General features: G+C 35.3%; 1 protein-coding gene across 2 annotated transcripts in view; it reads left to right on the top strand.

Annotated features, from left to right (window-relative positions):
- The window catches only part of mid (midline), an 83,118-nt gene that overhangs the window by 51,853 nt on the left and 9,797 nt on the right, over window positions 1-21,468 (top strand). For both annotated transcript variants that reach the window (XM_028314411.1, XM_028314410.1), the window contains exon 5: window positions 20,581-20,816. In XM_028314411.1, coding sequence (XP_028170212.1) covers window positions 20,581-20,816 — 236 coding nt within the window. The remainder of the gene's footprint in view (window positions 1-20,580; window positions 20,817-21,468) is intronic.

Here is a 21,468-nt window from a genome sequence, read left to right as displayed (position 1 = left end):
CGTAAGTTTGTGGAGGTCCCTATAGCAACGAGTCGGAACGGAACGGGCGGGGCGCGGTGATGGATGGACCCAACTCTCAGGAAAAACACACCTAATTGGCTTTCCCATAGCTATGGGGCGATAGCATCGCGCACGTCACACGGTTTATTATATTAAGCTAATTATGTAGTAGGTCAAGACCGTGAAGTGTGCGCACCAAATATCAGCGAAACTTTAGGCCGCTTCTATCGATATTAGAGCCGCGTAAATACACCGAAATTTATAAATAAAAAGTGTAATTAGTAATAAATTACTGAAAACGGAACCGGACTCGTTAATAGTAACAATGTATCGGCCACGCAACTCGACACTGGCACGCGTGCCCGACTGCCTAATTGTGGAACAAAAACTCCATGAAACCGACGAATTAATCATCAGCTCGCGACTTAACTACCTGTATTCGAATAATACAGAAATAACTGCTGCATTCGTAAGCCTTGTAATTTAGAAACCCTGCCAATGCCGCCGTGGGACCTTTTGCTACACTTACGATGCCTTTTTTTATGACGACGTATACATTTCTTTTTGTAAACATTGATGAGTAGGCAGTTCTCATGAATATTATTGTTGTGTATTGCAATAAAACGTGCATTGTAATTGAGATTCTTTGTTAATCAGTTGATATTTTAATTACTTATGCTGTACTTACTCGTAATCTATATTTTACTACCTATTCGTATTTGTGTCATATTTTTCTCAAAAGAATCTTAAAATTAATTCTAATTTTAGGTCTGCGTGAGGTGATGGTGATAGTAACAAGTTATCAAGTTAAGCATCAGCTAAGTTATTACAAATAATCAAAGTCTATTTCAATCTACTTACTAGAAATTGTAATTTTCCAATTTACTAGGATTAATTTGGTCACATTGACATTAGAGGGTTAACTTTAAAAGCTTAATACAATTTCGTGAGGTATCGGGGTCAAACGTTACAATTCATGAGAATGGTCGCACGAAAGCGCGGCGATGACGGGCGGCGATTGTACGAATGTTGGCGCTCGACGCTCGGCCTCTGTGCGCGACGCGATACGGGCCCATAAATACCTAACCACATCGCAGGGTTAAACACACATACTCTCATTCTCCGATTGCCAACCCGATAAATAATCCACTCAACATCGAGTTTAAGGCTAATTGTACGTAACGTTTAATTAATGAAAATATGGAAATTACCGGTTTTGTTATACATGCTCCAACTAATGACGAATGGTTGCGATGATTAATGAACTATATTTCCTGCGCTTACCTAAAAACGAGAATGATTAAAACCGCATAACGTGTCCGAAATTTGGTACCAGTTTCGGAACGATCGATAAGAGTTTTTATCGGCAAATCAGACGCTAAAGCGCTGAGGGCCTAATAGTAGGGTGCAGGTCCGGAGTCGGTTCGCGGTGTGACGCAACGAAAGTGCAATCAGCGCACATTTGCACGACGGACTAATGTCGATCAGTTGTCGTCGCCTGAGGTGTCGACTGACCGCAGTTCACGTTAGCTAGGCCTAGAACCTAGAGCTACGAGCCCTACTAAGGTGCCACAATTCTTACTTTTAGAGTTACGTTATAAAGCATTTCAAAAAATAAATACTTAAGTTGAGTTACGTTTAAAGTATTTTTTGGTATAGGTAGGTATTGTACTTAACTCTACATTTTTTTCTAGTCATACTCGTAACTATGTAACAAATGACGTTTATGTAGATGATTTGAAGTAATATGACACAGATGGAAACAAAATGAATACCTATGGTCTAGTTTATGAATCGACTGGTATTATTGAATATACCCCAGCTTTATTCAATAACTACACCTGAGTTTCACTCCGTCTCACCACAAAGCTCGAGCGAAATCACAGTGGCAGTCAGTTGGTACGAACCAAGTACCGCGCTCGCCAAGGGGCCACATACGTCGCGTAATCACAGTCATTTATCCCATTTATTACACTGGGAATTATGTCGTTAGACGTGCTATCGCCGTATTTATTTTATGCAATGTCCGACGCAACTGGAACGGCAATTATAATGCACTTAAGATGTGTGCACAGCTTATCTCGTTTGCGGACCGCTTTTTCATAAGAAACAAGATGATTGCGTTACGCTCATCGGCAACAGCGAGCGAACATCAAGATTGTTTCTAAAATATTTATTTTTGTTAGTAATATTACATTTTTTCACGTGATTGGCTTCCGTTTATCCGATTGTCTTGTGAGTTAAAGCAACAGAAAACTTTTTCTTACATACGAAAAAGGGCTTTCAAGAATTTCATTAAGCACCGTATTATCGCTTATGGTATGTCCTAATATTTATTATTGTAGTGTGTAAACCTAGCCTAGAACTGCTTGGTTATACATACAGCCCTGTTTTTTCACAGAAGTAGCTGCATTTCCGTCATTAAAGTCATTAGACGACTGGTTACCTTCGAGCACAACACCATCCGCGGAATACTTTCATTATTAATAATCTGCATTTTATTTATGGCGGTATTCGCGCCACGGCACAGATATACGGGCCAATAAAATTTAATAAAACCCTCACCGCGTCGTCCGGCTTGTCTTAATGAACAACGACAAACATCAATTCTGAACGATCATTTGCGTTTTTAATTACTGTTGATATTTTCACGTCGTTAACGTATATCCAAGGGACAAGGCAATTATAAAAACAAACACGCTAGACAGGTGATTTGAGTAGGTAGTGGATGTAAGTATAATATAAATTAATAAGTTATATCGCGTCGGAGGACTCCCGCGGCGCGCGCCGGTCGGTATACGCATACTTACGCATTTACCAGGCAAGCCTTTTTAAGAAAATTACTCTATTCTTTTGGTGGTAATTTCAAAACATTTCAAGCTTCCGACTAATTAACGGTAATGAGAAGCTGTCTTCATTAATCGTTTGACACATTGATATTGGTTCGGTTTTGCATTTATTGTATTTACATTTTACCTATGAAAGTTCGTTTTTAGCTATGACCAGTTTTGGTAGGTCTTTTTGAGGCATACTAATTAAAGCTATTAATTACTCTTCCTTTAATTTATTTCATCGTTAATTAATTAATCGCGCCGACTGTTAATAAATATTGAATTATAATAATTTCCGCCTTGCTTATTCAAATATGGCGCATATTAATAAAGTCAGGTCTTAATGGAGCTGTTACACCTTTCTTGTCAATGACTAGGAATTACTTACCAAAATATAATAATATGAGTAAGTCAAGGAATGTGTAGAATTTGAAAAAAAAAAGCTCGTATAAATGTCAAGCTCGGAATGATCGGGGGCGTCTCTATAAAACACCGTAGGGTATCGAAAGCGGTTATCGCCCTTTGGAATCTATGACAAATCTATTGGTAACAATATCCGTGGTGGTCAGGGTCATTACTACAAGTCAGGGCTTTTTACCTCTATTGATATTACAGAAATGAATTGCGTTAGTAATTGCTACTAATTTTAAAGTGACATCATAGATAATAGTCTTTGTTTACTGATGTAACTTTCATAGAGTGTCTAATTTTGATTCACAAATAAGTAAAGGTTTAATAAATAAGGCATACTTTAGTGTACATGCATTAAACAGTTTTCTAATAACTAGTATACGTAATCTAGTAACTTTTTATGCAATAAAAAGTTACTACTCGGAAATGAGTAGCCAACATTAGTTTCAGGCGGCATCGGTATTTGTAGAATTTTCGACAGTAAATACATGTATTTACATTATATTTTACCAATTTTTATGTAAGCACTAAACAACATGACTTTTAACCTCTTAAAAATATTTAAATTTTTCGTAGAGCCTTTTTCAGCAACGATAACAAGATTCACTCACTTATAAATAAATATACAATCTTCGTGTTTACATTTCTTGGGTATACAAATCAAATAATAAAATATTATTATGATTCATCACAATAAATGTCGAACTATTGTCCATCAAATGTAAACTTAGAAGCTAATCCTAAAACCAGCCTTTCAGAAAAAAAGCCACGAATAGCCACTAAAGCCTACTTACATAATTTGTAAAAAGACATAAAACGTCGCATAGGGTGATATGCGTAATAAAGGTCTCAATAAAACGTCATACCGTAAAGCATTTATCGGGGCGTTCGTAACTTTGAACGAGTGCCGTTATCGGCCCTTCGGATCTGTGACAAACTGACAAATCTATTGGTAACAATATCCATGGTAGAGCCGTCATGTGTCAAGGGTCACTTGTATACTGGTGATTAGGTAATAAGATATAAAAATAGTAAGCAATCAAACGAGCTTTAGCATTGCTATAAATTGAATTTCTTCATTTGAAAAATATAAAATAATGTAATAACTATAGGAGTTGTAGAGGTTCATTCATACTAAATTATTACTTGTTTTCGGTTAAGTATTAAAACGCTATGTCGAATATAATGGCATAGAGTGCGCCAGAGTGCTACAGCGCGTGAAAATGTGGCTCTATTCCTTTTATAGCGCTTTTAAACGTATTTAACGCTTTTCGTTAAGGAAAAAGCTTTAATACGAATATGTGTCTTATGGCAGCCTGAAGAAATTACTATGGACATATTTCAGCTGACAGTTAATTAATAGTTATTTAAATTGTACTTGTATCAAATAAGTACATTTTCTTTCTTTTAAATCATTGCAAAACGTTGATGTCATATTCTTTCCACGAAAGATTCATTTCATTTTGAAGCAATTTGTATAAGGTGTAAAATTAATAAGACGCCATTAAATTAATTCAAATCACCTTCCTACTTAATTAGTAATACGAGATATCATTAGTTATCATTCCCGCTGCGGTGATAAAAATCTGATAAACATACAAACTTTCAAGTTTATTGCCGCAATCGCTAGTTACGATTGCCAATAAACCGGTGAAACTTTTACTGCGTACAATTAAAAGCGCACATTGTTTCTGTGATCGTGTTAAATTAACAGGGGTAAAAAATATCGGTCATACGCGAGTAGGTTCGCACTTTGAGGGCTCCGTATCATGAAATAAAGTTTTAACGATTAGTCGACTCGGATGACGATGTGTAGGTTAAGTGAATGTTCAATACCTAAATCATGAGGTTAATTTCAGTAATGTTTTACAAACTTTTACTATTTTTATGATGATGAGATGTAGAGATGATGACCGTTGCGGCAGAAAAGTTCTGGAATGGCAACCACGGGCCGGAAGACGTAGCGTGGGCAGGCCTCCTACTAGGTGAACCGACGATCTGGTGTAGGTCGAGGGAAGAACCTGGATGCGGGCAGCGCAAGAAGACCGGTCGTTATGGAAATCCTTGGGGGAGGCCTTTGTTCGGCAGTGGACGTTATTTGGCTGAAACAAACGAACAATTTTTATATACTCTCTCTTAAAATCCAAATTGGTAATTTAATGATCTATAGATGGAACATAGAGAAAAAAAAATGGATCGACTACGAATTTCGATTGAGTCACGGAATCCTAAAACGTTCGACTCCTTGCTACTCAAATAGGGTTAACGGCTGTTAATATACTTTGTGGCGATGCTTGTGGGATCTCATGATTACTTTTATGTCATAATAAGCCTAATCGGAACGAGGAGCGGAAACGCGCGCGTCTGGCCGCCTCCATCGCCTTTTATTGCTTATAATTCGATCGTTTACTCCACTCGAAATATTGTTTTTGTTAGCAACTTGTGGAATTGATGCTTTTTACGTTGCCAATATTGTTCTCGATTCTACAATACGGGTTTGTAAGTGGTATGACCACACATAATACGTATCAACCTAGATGTAGAGGGGTTTGATTTTTAATGTGTTGTTTTACTCGTAAATACCGGCTTTTACCAGTTATTTAAGCACCAATGTTTCTGTAATTTTTGTGATTTATAATAACAGGAATTAACAAAGTAAAAATGTACACTTATAGTAGGTAAGTAGCGTTAAGCGTGTACTAGTTATTCATGACAATCTAGGAAGAAACATATACGACGTAAAGGTTCGATATAATTAAATTATTGTGACTCTTAATCACCACGTTCTGCCAAAGTCGAGGATGAATCGTTAATTGAACGGACGACAGCACATGAAACTATATTTTTTGTTGCAAAATAAGACTTATTACAACAGCATAAGATGCCGCAGTGTTTAGATTGACGTGCTGTTGCCGTACCTCAAGTTGTTATTAACAGGGCCGCTTGCGTGCGCGCAGCCGGATCCGTAATAACCGAGCGGCGCTGTCCAAGGAGCAGCTAATTTGCTAGCATTGTGCAATTTTAAGCTCGTATGAAAACTTAATGGTTAGCAAATGTGCTAATTTCTAAACATATAACATTTTAGTTGAGACATGGCATTTTGCGTACTAGTTATTTTTCTTTTTTTTTCACATTAAATGGTTGCATGTTTGAAGTCATTTTCCATTATGCGTCCCTTAAGACTCGCTAGACAAACCATAATAGCAGGCTTGGTAGGTTTGATTAGTGGGTATTGTTTTACAATGAAACTAATGGAAACTGTGTACGAATTGGCATTGTATTAATGTCGTATTGTAGCGATCTGTTTTTTTTCACATAATAGTAATCAGAAATGGACAACGGATTGAGTCAAAAATGTACTTAGTTATTGTATTTGAGAGCCATTGTAGAGAGAATTGAGAATAAAAATAAACGAACTATCCCTGACATTCAACTTTAACGTACTGAAAACATTCCTTATATTGCCCTCAGGCAATATAAGGAATGTTTTCAGTTCGTATTACAAGAAAGCTCCAAAGTCTCGAACTCTACCACACACCGAAACCTAAATTGACTGAATTTCAGCATTTAGACGTTACGTTTTTATAGTAAGGTTCTTTAAGTTGTTTCCTTAAGCAAGTTGCTTACAACTAGACGAGTAAAAGTATAGGCACAACATATGAGTAAACCATTAATTTTACCAGTCATGTACGGTGCGCGAAGATATCCTTTTCGCGGGCCGCTCAAGATCCGCGCCAGGGATAGTAAGTATGTACTAGACCGTTCAGTAAATAGTTACGTAAACTTATGACTGATTTATAGATGAATAAATATAAAATATCACGGGATGTGAATATGTACGGGCTTCAACCTGTGATGGATATTCGGCATTTTCGCGCGCAACACCGATAATGGAGTTGCAGTGTCGGTCAACATGCGAATGTTAAGGCCTTGATTTACATTGTGTTTGTTTGTTTTGAAGCGAGAGACCGAAAGTTTACGACCCAGTCTGTTGTCACCTCCGTTGTCGCCGAGCCTCCACTAAACTACGCTCTTTATGGAGCTGCGGGAACGTTTTGTCTTGTTACTAAGCAACTGAGGCCCACACGTAAATCACTCCACCGAGATAATTATTGCCACTAAAATTTACATCTAAGCAAACACGCAAAAATTAAGTTTCCATTTTTATGCATAATCACTCGACGGTCGTATGTTACTAGCATTGGTAGAGGATGGAGCATTGTTCTCCTCGGCACATCGTTAACGGCATTATGTTTGTGAGTGGTTACACTTTAGTTATGACATTCCGTGGGGCCAGTCGACCACGGCGCACGAGAAACTTTTAAAGCTGTCTCAAACATTTCAAGAAAAAGCACAGTCGCTGCGTCAACTTGACGCTGAGTATTGAAATGCTTGCGCGTCTCTACAAACATTCTTGCGTTTTAAACGCTTGGAAATTGATTTAAGTGGTAATAAGATTTTATGCAGTTAGTTGAATGGAAAGTTTAATACGTTTATATGAAGATTAGATTAATAATATTAAAATGTCTTAATAAAATTGTGACATGTTGTTTGAACTTGATGAGCTTAAAGCTTTCTATGGACATGTCTTAAAAGTAGTAAAATAAAGTAGGTGCCACAGTTCACCATACGGTAAAGTGCTAATGCTACCTACAGTAATTTCAATGAGACTGCTTGAGTTGAAGAAAAGCTAGCTCCTGAAGCTTTTCTACAACTACGCAGGAAAATTAATAAGACATTTGTTTTGAGAAAGAGAAAAACTTCAGAATTTCATTATGGTGTCGTCGTAGCATCTCGATATTAATATTATTTATTTACCGCATTGTGATGGTAAACTATTTTATGACACGTTCGATATTAATGCACCTACGGAATGCGGTTTAAGAAAGTGGCATTGTATGCAAATCGATACGGGCGCCACCGTAAGGTATCGAGCTCATTTAGTGGAGTTATGATCCTCACGTGTTGTCACGGAGCGATGCAGTGATAGGAGCCTGCGACTTGTTGTATTAATCAAACGGTGTAATGATGGCTTAGGGGACCGACGCGCCGGACGGCCGCGGCGGGGGGCGACTACAGCGACATAACATTTCTCACTTCGATTCTGTAGTCGTATTTGTTTTTCGCTCGGCCGTCTCACTTCATTTCAATCGGAGGTCGTTTTTTAATAATCCTTTTCTCCTTTTTTCATTCCGAGCTGACGTTTATCGTGGCTCCCCGGGTGACGGCGACGCGACGCGCGCCTCTACTTAAATGACGATTTACCAGTTTTTCATTCGACTCCCGATGTCACTCTCTTTACGAGCGAGTATTTTATTCGGAGATACTTTACTGCCACTGATGTTATGATGAACGTTTTACGTGTCACTAAGTTATTTTAATGTTCCGGTTGAATTTGAGACATTCAGGTATAATAAAAATAAAACAGTGTCATTATTTTATTTTTATTTATACGAGTATTAGTACAAAACACTAAATAATCAAAGTTAAGAATATAAAACTTTATTTGGCAATTACAGTAATTATTACACGATTGTTTATAGCAAAAAAATGTGTGACAATTCCAATAAAATATTCGGAATGAAATATAAATAAAAAAATGTTACACGAACATATCCACGGAATTTATTTTATTACTTACAAAACTGCGTGTGACTACCTCAATCAACGGTACAGTCATAAATAAAATCGTTTAAGTTATTAATGACAGCGTTAAACAAACTGTTTTGGTGATTCGTATTAAAATAATCCATGGTATTCGGTGGGCAAATAATATTTGCGTATTTATGGGCGCGATATAAACATAAAAACTGGCCCGTTGTCCGCGTGGAGCCTAACTAATGTAAATGCGAAGAAATCCGCTACTTTAGAGGATCATTTCTCATCGCTTACCGCCGCTGTTGACTTAGCTCAGGGCATTTGGACAGTCGCGAGAAAAAGATGGCGCGCTTATTAACTTGAAATATTGTTTTAGAAAAGGCTGGCATTCTGCTGAGTTTCAAAATATTCAACAGAAGTAAGAGGTAATTTTGCATAGTCATCTATGCACGGAAAAAAGGCTGGATAAAAATTTTGTTTTATCTTCAATGTTAAGTTAAGATTATTACAGATTTTGAATTCGAGCTCAAACTTCTTAAGCATTTATTTGAGCTCTACCATTTGAAATCCGTAAAAAGTGTGAGATAATGGAAAATTCTCAAAATTATACATACCTAATAAGTACAGTTAGGAATTCCAAACAAACATCCTCTTTAACCGTGGGCGTTCCCAACACCAAATTCAGAAGTGCTCGTAGCAAAAAACTGAATAATTGAACAGCGCTCTAATGTACGTGACTGTACCGCCCACGCTCCGAATTCGGAATACACGGGCTCCATCTCGCTTGTTGACATCCCGTATGAAAGGACACGTGCTGTTTGCATAAATATTATTATTTCTACGCGACAGAAGCAATTTGGGACTTTATTTATAAACCCATAACAATTACGACGCTTTAAAAGCTATTTTTGCGTGACTCGTGAAGCTTTGTTGTTACTATGTAGGCTATTTATTCAATAAACGATTGTAGACAATGGGATTACGATCGTCGTTTAGTTAACAGTTTAGATAGGTGTGTGGTTTGTATTTGATGAATATGTCTACAGTGCTGCCACCATTTCATTTTGAACTTATAGGTAGGATCATTGAAAAAAAAAACTTTATGAAACTCTGTAATAGTCTATTTTAGTTATAAATTAGATACTTTTGACACATTATATTCCCAATACCTTCATAGTAAAGAAAGAGAGTTTAGTTTTAGTCCTTGGAGGTAATCAATGTAACTTTTTTTGTTCTAAATCTTGATTAATTGAACTAAAATGTAAAATCAGGACTTAAAATAGAACTAAAATACCTATGTATAATGGCGACTAAAATAACTAAAGTAGATAATATTAAACTAGTTATGTGTTATTGTGTTAATAATTAACAATAATAATAAACGTGATGGTGGCAGCATTTACGTCAGTAATCACCTTCACGGATCTATGAGGAGTTTTTTCCTATGTTTTTGCGTTCTTTTCTAGTTAACTTCTGCTCGGGAGTTTGTTCATATAATTACTAATGGCAGACACTGCTAACAAGAACCTATTTAATTTATGGTTTGTTTAATCAGCTCCGGGAAAAATATCTTGATCTCTGATTTTTAGATCAAATTTTCAACGGTTCCTAATTAGTAGTATTTTAGTACTAATTAATGTAATCAATCACATTGATGAAGAAAGATTCCATGCCAATTATACAGCGACAAAATACTAAAAAGGTAGATTTATGTGCGTTGAAAATAATTTCATTTATCAGTTATACAGCTTTGAATAGTGACTATGAAAAGATTTGATTTCAATATTTTTTTAAGCGGGTTGAAATAACTACTAGTCTTGCTTGTGTGTTAAAATGGCGCAGGTAGAGTCGTTTTAAAGCATCATTTTTAATTCTATTAAAAATAACATAACGTATTATGAATCCAAAAGTTTTATTCGTTGTCAGCCAGTGAATAACACACACACATTAAAAGATGTAAACACATCACTAGAGACGTGAAAACCCCTTAGCTATTTACAAATTCAGCTACCCGTTCGAATCCAGGTGGGTCGTTCTAAAATTATTTATCCGTTAAGTTGGTACCCGTGTCGGGCGGCAAGTTGCGGCGCGGTACAAATGGCGCAATTTGTCGCGGGAGGCGCAAAGCCGCCGTAATCCGCGGCCGCGGCGCTAATCGAAATATCGACGCGTATCGGCGACCCGCCCGGTGTGAACGATGAGCGATCATTTGTTACGTATATTTTTCTAGCTATGGCAATGGAAGGGTTAAGTTACGAACGAGACTGAGATCGAGGAGAATTAAATATTTCAACTTATGGGGTCAGCGAGAAACTAACTGCACTCTCTCTAAATTATATTGTCTGGGCATGAATGTATCAGCTTCTGAAAAACTATTAACTTCGAAATATTCAGCCAGAGATTAAAATTTTATAAACAACTTTATGGAGTCTGTCACTTGGATTTGTTAATAAATCACGCTTAGATTAATGATAAATTTAATTACTTAACTATTTTCATAACAATTATATTACAAAAAACGTCATATGAATCAACAACCAGCGAAATAAACTCGTCTTAATTAGTGTCAATTAGTGATAGAGTCGGTGCAGATCAGTGAACCAAGTGTAAATCTAATACTTAATTGCTGTAGGTATTTCTGTTATTTTATTAAATTTCGGCTGGTGCAAGATTTTATGATCTATTTATGTTTTATATTCAAACGAACCGTGCTAACAACATTTAGGTATTATGATTTATTATTTAATAATAGATTTAAAAAACGACTCTTAATTAACATTTAAAAGCACTATTTTCATTTAATGTGCTATTGCAATAATAAAAAATAACATTAATATTAACACAGTAGGTAAGTACACTAGAGTTACTAAATAGCAGATCTTAGCAAGTATTTAAAGTAACGGCTCACGGTTAAGCCATGCTGACTGACCGACGGCTTGCGGCCATCTGGCCCCCACCGGCCGCCATGTTCCGCTCCTCCCCACGACCCTCCCAACGCCCCCCATCGCAATTACACCTATCCGGCCCTTTCGCCGCCGCCGCATAAGTTATCTTACCGCTCAGATAATAAAGATTAATACGCCGTGGCGACCGCCGCCCCGGTGGGCCGTAACCGCATCCCTGCGCGCTCCGTGTCGTCGCCTACGTACTGCGTGATGCCATCGACTAATAATTATCGTAATGGTATCGTATCGGCAACTCGCAGGGATTTATTGAATGCCTAATTGGACTGGGACGCTTTATCTTGATGTAGGGTCGGCCAATTAGCAATAGTGCGCCCTTTATTAATATTTTATTTTAATTAGGTCCCCGTGTTACAGAGCTACTGGCTTCCATTACAAGCCATCCTTATAATCGTAATCTTGGGAATGGCTGAAGTTTTGAACCAAATTTTACACGTGGTTTTTTTTGCTGATACATAGAGACTGGTTTCTCATAAATTAATTAATAAATATATTCTCATAAAATATTCATGAGGTGTTGCTTTAATAATGAACTTTCCTTTAAGGGTATTTTGCGGCTTAAAACCAGTTTTTACTAAGGGACCCAATTATGAAAAAATACCAGTCCCACCACTCCCACTCCCACTTAGGTATAATAAACGATACATTTTTATGGTAATGAATTTCGTGTAATATACCTTACTTCAGATTTTAATGTAATTTAAGGTAGCTATTTACTCATGATCATATTCGACTGCCTCTCAAAAAAAATTATATAGGTATTTTCGTAGGTTCTATTATAATAAAAGCTATACAAATCCGAAAATAAAATAATATGTTGTTTTATAAATTAAATTATTTTATTTGAGTAAAATAGCTTAGACAGACAACTCCAGACTCCACTTAATGGTACCTGAAGTTACTCGTACTACTCTACTTACTAACTTTGGTTATGAGGAAAAAAATGTTGTGTACCTAAATTAACCAAACTATTTATAGTGAGCTAAACCTGGTTTGGTTATACTCGTAGGTTAACATTCAATTTGCAAGTCACTTTTTACGCAGTAAGTAGTAACTAAACATTTTTTTCAGTGTACTTATAACAAATAGTTAAGCGTTTACCGCAGCTTTACCCGCCAGGATTTACTTAGATTTTAGGTTTAGGATTTGGTTCGGTAATTAAGTATTACTCGTTTAGAGATCAAACACATGAGTTCCCTTGCCAATTTTGAGCTATATCTGTCTCCACACTTCCAAAGTGTAGAACAAGTATAATTATTCATCCTGCGGTATGGGCGTGAAAATTTTTACGCGAAAATGATGTTTCCACTGAAAATGTCTATGCCAGTAAAGAAACATACGGACAATGTTGTACATAATCGACATTACTTAATACATTTTGAAAGTTTCAATTCAAGTTGGTCATCTGATATTTTGTGGAACGAAAGGAGGATTATCTTTTTACTAACTAGCTGACCCGGCGAACTTCGTAGGATTAATGGTGAAAGATTTTTTTTAAATCTGTGAGATACTTTCGGAGCCTATTCAATACAAGCAATCAAATCTTTCCTCTTTATAATATTAGGTACTTATGTCCGATTCGACCAAACTTTTATCGGAGAATACCTCCTGGTATACAGGGTGGAATTTTGTAATGCCACCTGGAGGGAAAGTACTCTTCATACTGCAGATAGAAAATTTTACTGAAAGAAAACATTCCTTTATTTTTGAAAAGAACTAGAACTGCATTCATAGATTTTCGAAAAATTTTCGAAAATTCACTACCATACCATACAATTTTCTGAACAAAATTAAAATAATTTAAGATTTTATGGATTTCCTTTCATTTAATTTATCAAGTTTGTTAAAGAGATTTTATCCTTATACTTGACCCTAACGATCGATGCAATAAAAATACAGGGTGCAATTTGTAACAGATTTTAGTTGGTTCGATTGCCGGGTGTGGCAAGCTAATTTTTGGAAATCTTTGAATGCAGTTCTATTTCCTTTCAAAAATAAAGGAATGTTTTCTTTGAGATTTTTTTTCTTTCTACAATATTAAGAGTACTTTCCCTCCAGGTGGCATTACAAAATTCCACCCTGTATAGTATCTTCATCTTCGGTATGGGAAATAATAAGTATTAATGTCAAAATGTCGAATAAGTTACGATTTTTTTAGATTTTATATTTACTCTTGTTTGGTCGAATCCACGCTTAAAAGTGTATTTTACACTAACCCACGATTAAAACACTATCGGCATTCCATATTTAATTTGACACTATCACAACCTCGCATCTATTAATTACCCAGTTATCGATTGACGTTCTATTCAATAATTCAATGTCATCGCAATGATTGATCCCTGTTATTACAGCCGTGATTCCTGCGGGAACTAATATAATTAATTAAGCTGATGTGTGGAAATTAGTGGCGCCCTAATGACTGTGACCACGCCCTGCTGTGCAATTAGCACCAGAGAGTATGCGCCGGCGAAAATGGCATTTTTTTAATTATTATATAAATTTTAAAAAATTAAAGGCGGAGTTGCGGAATAAAAGATAGGCAGGTAATCAAGTTACATCGCTAGTTAATTATTTTATTAAGTAGAGTCATTTGTGAGATGGTGAAATAAATTTCTTCTTGCTAAATGTCGTAAATCTACGTCTGATTTTGAAGGTATGCTGACAGGCTCTACAGGGTGGGTGACTTTGCAGAATCTCAGTAATTTTATCGATTTACGGAAAAAATTTTTTTTTCATATTTCATAGTCATATTTCATTTCATTTCAACCTGTATAGAGAGTTCGCGCCTAAAGGCGGAGCTGCATTGGAATAAAGGATAGGCTTTGCAGGTAATCAATAAGTAGTAATAGTAATTTGTCAAAAGATTCAAAATACTTGATTTTGAAGTATGCTGAGAGAGAAAATATTTTTTAAAACTAACTCTGGTATAAAACGAGTTGTCAGTTCTCACAAAACTTTCTCGAGAAGAAGTTACACAATATAAGTATACTCTTATGAGCATGCAACTGATGAAAGAAGAAAATCTATAGAAGTATCGAACTCTACATTTTCTAAGTCCAGTGTTTACAGTGTATTTACCTACTTTATTGATTAGTTTAATATAATTTAAATGTTAAAATTAATAATTTAANTCATTAAAGCAGTTAAAGCCTGTAATAAGTTTAGCCTAAGATAAATAATAGTCTCTATTAATTAAAATAGGCTGAAAAATAACATATATCTAATGTAATAATTATTATTTATATTTGTCAATTGATGTTAAATTAATATGGAGAGCGAGGATATTCTACCACAAGTATTTATTTACTTAAAAGAATTCCTCGATCGCAATATAGAAATTTCAGACGTGAGTATATTGCGTAGCTTCCCGAACGCTGCCCAGCCGAGTTGGGTTCGACGATTGACCTCTTTCTCGAAGTTGGCCCTACCTAACTGGACTGTTTGTCCCAGGTATACATAATTGTCAACAACTTCGAGTGTAGAGTCTCCAACCTAAATACCTGGTAAAGTAAATACCTGGTTGGTTATAAATAAAGAAATTTGAATTTGAATTAATTAGTCTTGTAAATAAAGCATTAATTTCAATGTTCTGTATTCAGTGTAGAGTCGGGATATAGTATATTAAATCAATGAAAAATGGTGTCAATTATCTGAGTTTCAATTAAATTACCAAACAATTTTAATCAAATAACAACTCGTTAATACATAACGATGAAAATAATTGCGGAAATAATTTAATTGATAAATTATGATAATTGTATTGTTTTTGGTGTTATTTTCAATTGTTATTTATTTATTATCACAAAAAGTGGCAGGTATCGGATTTTAATTGATTGAACTACAAGAACTCATCCAAAATTGGTTATAAACAGTGGTTATGTATGATCAGTCCTTAATTTGACAGGTTGGCAGGTAATTAGCAATAGTTGAAAGGTGTTAATCAGTGCCAATTGTCAATTTAAGTACCTTAATGTGCTACACTTTATGTTACGTGATTAAGTACGAGCATATAATTTTCAGAAATAACACAACTACCTCAATATTTATTAATGAGTTTTTAATTGTTAAAAGCTAAGTGTCAATAAAGTCAATGAACTAGTAAATATTGTTTGTATTGTTTTTGCATTTCTACACTTCGTAGGTCAGGTATTTACTACAGTCAGCGACAAATAGTTCGCGAAGCAACCAAAATGTTCGCAACACGTCTTTGTTACAGTTGGAATAAGGTTGCGTTGCTATTGGACGCTAACTGTGCTACTTTTTACCAATCGATCAACATGGAAAGCATTGGGGGAGGCCTATGTTCAGCAGCGGACGTCCTATGGCTGAAATACAAATACAAATATTTTATTTATGCAAACACACCGTTTACGCATACACCTTCAAATACAATTGGTAACAAATTGGTAATAAAGTGATGATGATGTCATTTTTTGATGAAATTGGCGCACAAGCAATGAAACTCATGCACATTTATTATATTTTATTTTGTAATCAATAGTGATTTAACTACTATAAAATAATTGTTGCGAAGAGTCTTGCCTATAAAGTGCTTAGAATGCCGAACTTGAAACTTCAAAAATGCACTCAAAGTAATTCGACATTTCCCTACACCCACTTGTAAATACGCATTTCATTGGAGCACTAAAGTGAATCAGCACATTTCCCTTCGTTAAAAATAACTAGCGCGGCATAATTAATTTACGAAGTTTAATTATCTCATCAGGCGTAGGCCCGTCCAATTTGCCCGGGCTTATCGGCTCGTCACATCGGCCGACAGCTCAACACTTAACAACCTACATTGTAATGCGAGAAATCATATTGTTTGTAATTAGCGTTGCTAGAAGACAACGGATTATAATTTTAACAATTCCGTCGTTAAAGTTATCTCGCGGTTAAATCATCAAAGAAGTTGCTCCCGTACAAGGTTTTAGGATTTGACATTAGAACGTTGTCCAAACGAATTGTTTTTTATAAATTAGATGGGTCATTTAATTTGAAATTACAGCACAAACATTATTAGGTGTACCTAAGTAGTCTAATTATTGTCACTGTAAAAAGAAAAGACAGAACTGAAAAAATATCTTTCGTTAACTAAAAACACGGTCAAACGCAGAAAGTTCTATGCTGCTTTTGTGAGATTCGAATTTCGACATTATTTGCTTATTTTATTTGTTACATTCATGATCCTTCTTAATGGATGAACTTTATAAGAAATCACGGTACCTAAATAAACTACGACTTATTTCTCGAAGTAATAAACATGGATTTTAATAAAACATCGCGGAATTATCAGTTCCATACAGATAATAGTTGTAAATTCTAAAATAAACTGATCATTATTGTACAGCTTGCATGTCTGGCGGGTTTCGTCGACTTCCAAATTAAATTACACCTAGAGTTCTGTGCCAATTTTATAAATGATTTATCAAGTTGTCACAAAGCTGCTCGATAATTAATTACCAACATCGTATTTGTACCGCCTTAATTGTGGTGCTGCCAGATTGATTTTTAGGCTTTTTCGTAGTGTGAAAGAGTAAATGACGTATGTAGGTATTGTAAAGAGAAATAGTATGTATATATTCGTTACGTTGCGGAAACACAAAGAAGTTCATGTTAAATTGTGAGTCAAAAATGATGACTCATTTTATTTGTGAGATTCAATGTAACCTCCATATAAAATTATACACACAACGTCCATATAAGCAAATTCAAGGCTATTTTTGTTTACTAGTGCGATCCTTGGGTTGGAAATGTTTTCCGATAACTCATAAATTTAATTAAGAGTAAATTCTATAAAATAATGAATTTCAGTTAAAAAAAGTCCCATCCTTAATATTTTTTATGGCTTGAAAGTGCCAACCAACGAAAAAATTATGTGGATGGGAATCCTCGTTTAGAAAAATAATATGGTGTCAAAGTTGTACGATTACTCTAAGGCAAGTTAGACACATTTGAATATTTGTTTTCTAAAAGTGCTGAACAGTGAAAAATAATTAAAGATATTGCTAGACGTTTAAATTTAGCACTTCCAGTGCCGATTCACAGAAATGAAGCATTTGAAAAGACCTAAGTAGAGTCTTCAGCATTTTTTCAACAGACAAAAAAATGTAGAGTAAATTGTTGAGTTTCGCACATCAATACACTCAATCAATACAATATGCTTCCTTACTTTAAGTATTGGAACACAATTTCGTTAGCTTTACTATTAATTAGTTGAACTGATCACTAAAATATTGTAACGTAAGAAATCTAGCAGTCGCTATGTTTCGAGTTAGGCAAGTTTGGGACTTTAGGAAATCTTGATAAAGCTGAAATTACATTGACGTTTTATAAGACCTTACAAATCATTTCATAGATGAATTAAAAAGACTTTCAACACAATTTAATTAATTGTCTTTACCAAAAATATAATTGGCATTAAATTACAATACAATCAATGAATTTAGTACAATTTATGTACTGCGGTGATTCGAAAGTAAACACACAAAGTTAATCATTATGATATTTATTGAAAAAAATAAAATAAATAATGAGTTTTATGCAATGTCACGAACAAATAAATGAAATGATGTATTATTTGGCCCCAGCGACAACTTTATATCCAATTATTCCAAAATTATTGCTACACAAAACACGGTTTTAAATCTCTTTGCTGCTAATTTTGCAACCTTAAGTCGTCTACAAATGTAAGAAGACTTTTCGTATATAAATAAATTGACATTGTCTATTGGAAGAATTAAACAGGCCTTAAATTTGGTGGACCGGCGATCTGGTAAAGATCGTTGTGAAATCCTAGGGGGAGGCTTATTTTGTCCAGCAGTGGACGTCTTTGGTTGAAACGAACAAACGAAAAAGACAACAAGATTGAAAAGCATTAACAAAGCAATAGGGCTTTTTGGATAGCTTCAAAATTTTTTACTTAATTCGTCTTAAATATTTTTGTTAGTGGGAAACTTTGACAAACTATAGGCTGAGTTGCACCATCTAACTTTAACTGTAGCTATAACTATAACCGGTGTATTTTGTATGGAGTTTGACATATTCCTGACGTTTGTTAAAGTTAAAGTAAAATGGTGCAACTCAGCCTAAAGATGTTTATGTGCTAATATTTTGCATCTCCCTATTCAGGCNATTCAGGCAGCTGTAAAATTCTAGTCTGTCAATATCTTGTTTTGATTACAGAATTTGAAAGTGTCCAATGTCACATTCTTATCTTAAAACCAGTGAAAAATGTTCTCGGAAAAATCTCGCTTTTCTAATATCTATAGGTATAAAGTATTTACTTTCCGCTTGTTTCCTGCCAATTAATAAATCTATTTTAGCTTAGAACAAATTAAATCAAAAAGATTCGTTAATTACATTACTACATTACATTTTCGGTAATCCTTTGTTGTGGTATTTTGCTGTAAAAATAATTCATAGCTCATAAGGAGCTAATGAGATTACACAATTTGCAATAAATTGCGATATAATAGAGTTATCACACGTCCTTTTACGATTACAACTGAAGTTATTTGAAATAGGAAGTAATATAATGCTCATGTCCTCCAGTTTCCTTAAAAGGGTCTAAGTTCATCAGGTGAGATACAGGCCAAGAGCTTCCTCGTTGTGGATAAAAAAAAAAAAAAAAAAAAAAGTTGATCCACTAATGGCATCATTAATTTGATCGCATTAACTAATGATGTTGGCTTCGGGTAAATAGCAACGTATTAACATAACACGTATGAATAAAAAATGCATTCAATAAACATCTGTCTTACAACGAACTAATGCACTATTCCAATGTATTGCTAAGCAAGATTTTTTTACAAGACTGTCATAATATCTAATGGTTAGTGTTACTGAGGAATATTAACTATTGGGTTAACTAAGCACTTAATGATAGAGAAAATTGATGATTGTGGTAATTAATATACGTCTTGTTGGAGTAATTTACCAATAGGTTGTTCCTATGTGATTAAAGAAAAGCTCTTGTTTTTATGGTTTGTGCCAACCTTAGCCGAATGCCCTTTAGCGATCATAAAATCCAATTGTCGACTTTAGAGTAATTAATTTGAATTAATTATCAAGGCAATATCTAGGTTAGTCGAAAATACAATATCGAGCTGAAGTCATAGATCGTTAGCGAATTTTCCAAACAATAAACTTAGGTAGGTAATAACAGTAAACAATAATATTGTTTACTACTAGCTCTAAAGTAAAATATTTAATATCAACTTTGTCAGCTCGTTTAGACAATTCGTAAAATATGTTTGTTTTAGATTTCTTCAGTGGAGCTGAAACAATTATGATTTGATAATTGTCTATTTAAGCTTCAATTTTTATAGCATAGAAAAGTCCATCCCAATCCCAACTAATATTATAAATGCGAAAGTAACTCTGTCTGTCTGTCTGTCTGTCTGTTACGCTTTCCCGCTTAAACCTCGCAACCGATTTTGATGAAATTTGGCATAGAGATAGTTTGAGTCCCGGGAAAGAACATAGGATAGTTTTTATCCCGGTTTTTGAAACAGGGACACGCGCGATAAAGTTTTTCTGTGACAGACAAAATTCCACGCGGGCGAAGCCGCGGGCGGAAAGCTAGTAATTAATATCGTTGATTTAATAACGGAAACACAGTAATGTATAAACACTGCAACATCTTATCTCGTAGCAATACTTAGGTTCTATTTTGCAATAAATTAAGAAGACTGTTGTGTTGTGGACTTTACATATGAGTTCAAAGCACTTCATCTTTTCTACATCACTAAACCTCACCATTTTCTCCACAGATTGTACTGAACTCCATGCACCGGTACCAGCCCAGGATCCACTTGGTGAAGGTCCGCGACGGAGGTGGACCGATCACGGACCTCTGTCGTGAACAGCACCGCACGTTTGTGTTCCCTGAGACCGTGTTCACGGCTGTCACGGCATACCAGAACCAACTCATCACAAAACTGAAGATTGACTCGAACCCTTTCGCGAAAGGGTTCAGAGATTCCTCGAGGCTTACGGATTTTGATAGGTTAGTACACATTTTTTTAAATCGATCGATAAAAATACGACAACAATTTAAGGCTGAGTTGAATCAACTTATTTTGACCGTAACTTTAACAATAACCAATGCTTTTTGTATGGATTTTGACAGATTTATGACGTTTGTTAAAGTCAAAGTAAGATGGTGCAACTCAGCCTAAGTGTTGAGGTTAAATAAGAAAAAACTAGCTATCCAATTCGGGAAAAAATATCATACCTACATAGATTCCGTGTTTTACCTAGTAATTTCTCTTTTTTTACTTATTCCTCGTTAATGTCATGACATTAAGTTACAAAGTAGGTATCATACTCAAATTATTGACTGTTTACGTTGGTGTCCTCACATACCTGAAATAATGAAAGAGATTATTCACCGCAATAAGCTTAAACGATTTTGTGCAGACTCGATTCGACAACCAAGCCGGCTCGTTTAAAACCTTTTCTGAGCGAAACCTTAAAAAACTTATTATCCTCATACTTAAATTGTAAGGGTCGACATCGATTAGCGCCTCTAAACAGCTTTAAAAGCTCTGTCCGTCAAAGCCAAGGTTACTTAAAGGACCCATCTGACGGTCGTCCTCACATGTCCATAATAACGCTAAAGTGTTCCAAATCTATACGTTCGGAGCTCGAGGCAGGTT

This window comes from Ostrinia furnacalis, unplaced genomic scaffold (assembly GCF_004193835.3).
Source record: "Ostrinia furnacalis isolate ACB-3 unplaced genomic scaffold, ASM419383v2 OfSCF4672, whole genome shotgun sequence".
NCBI lineage: Eukaryota > Metazoa > Arthropoda > Insecta > Lepidoptera > Crambidae > Ostrinia > Ostrinia furnacalis.
The sequence above is the reverse complement of the archived record's forward strand: the minus strand, read 5'-3'. Positions and strand labels throughout refer to the sequence as shown.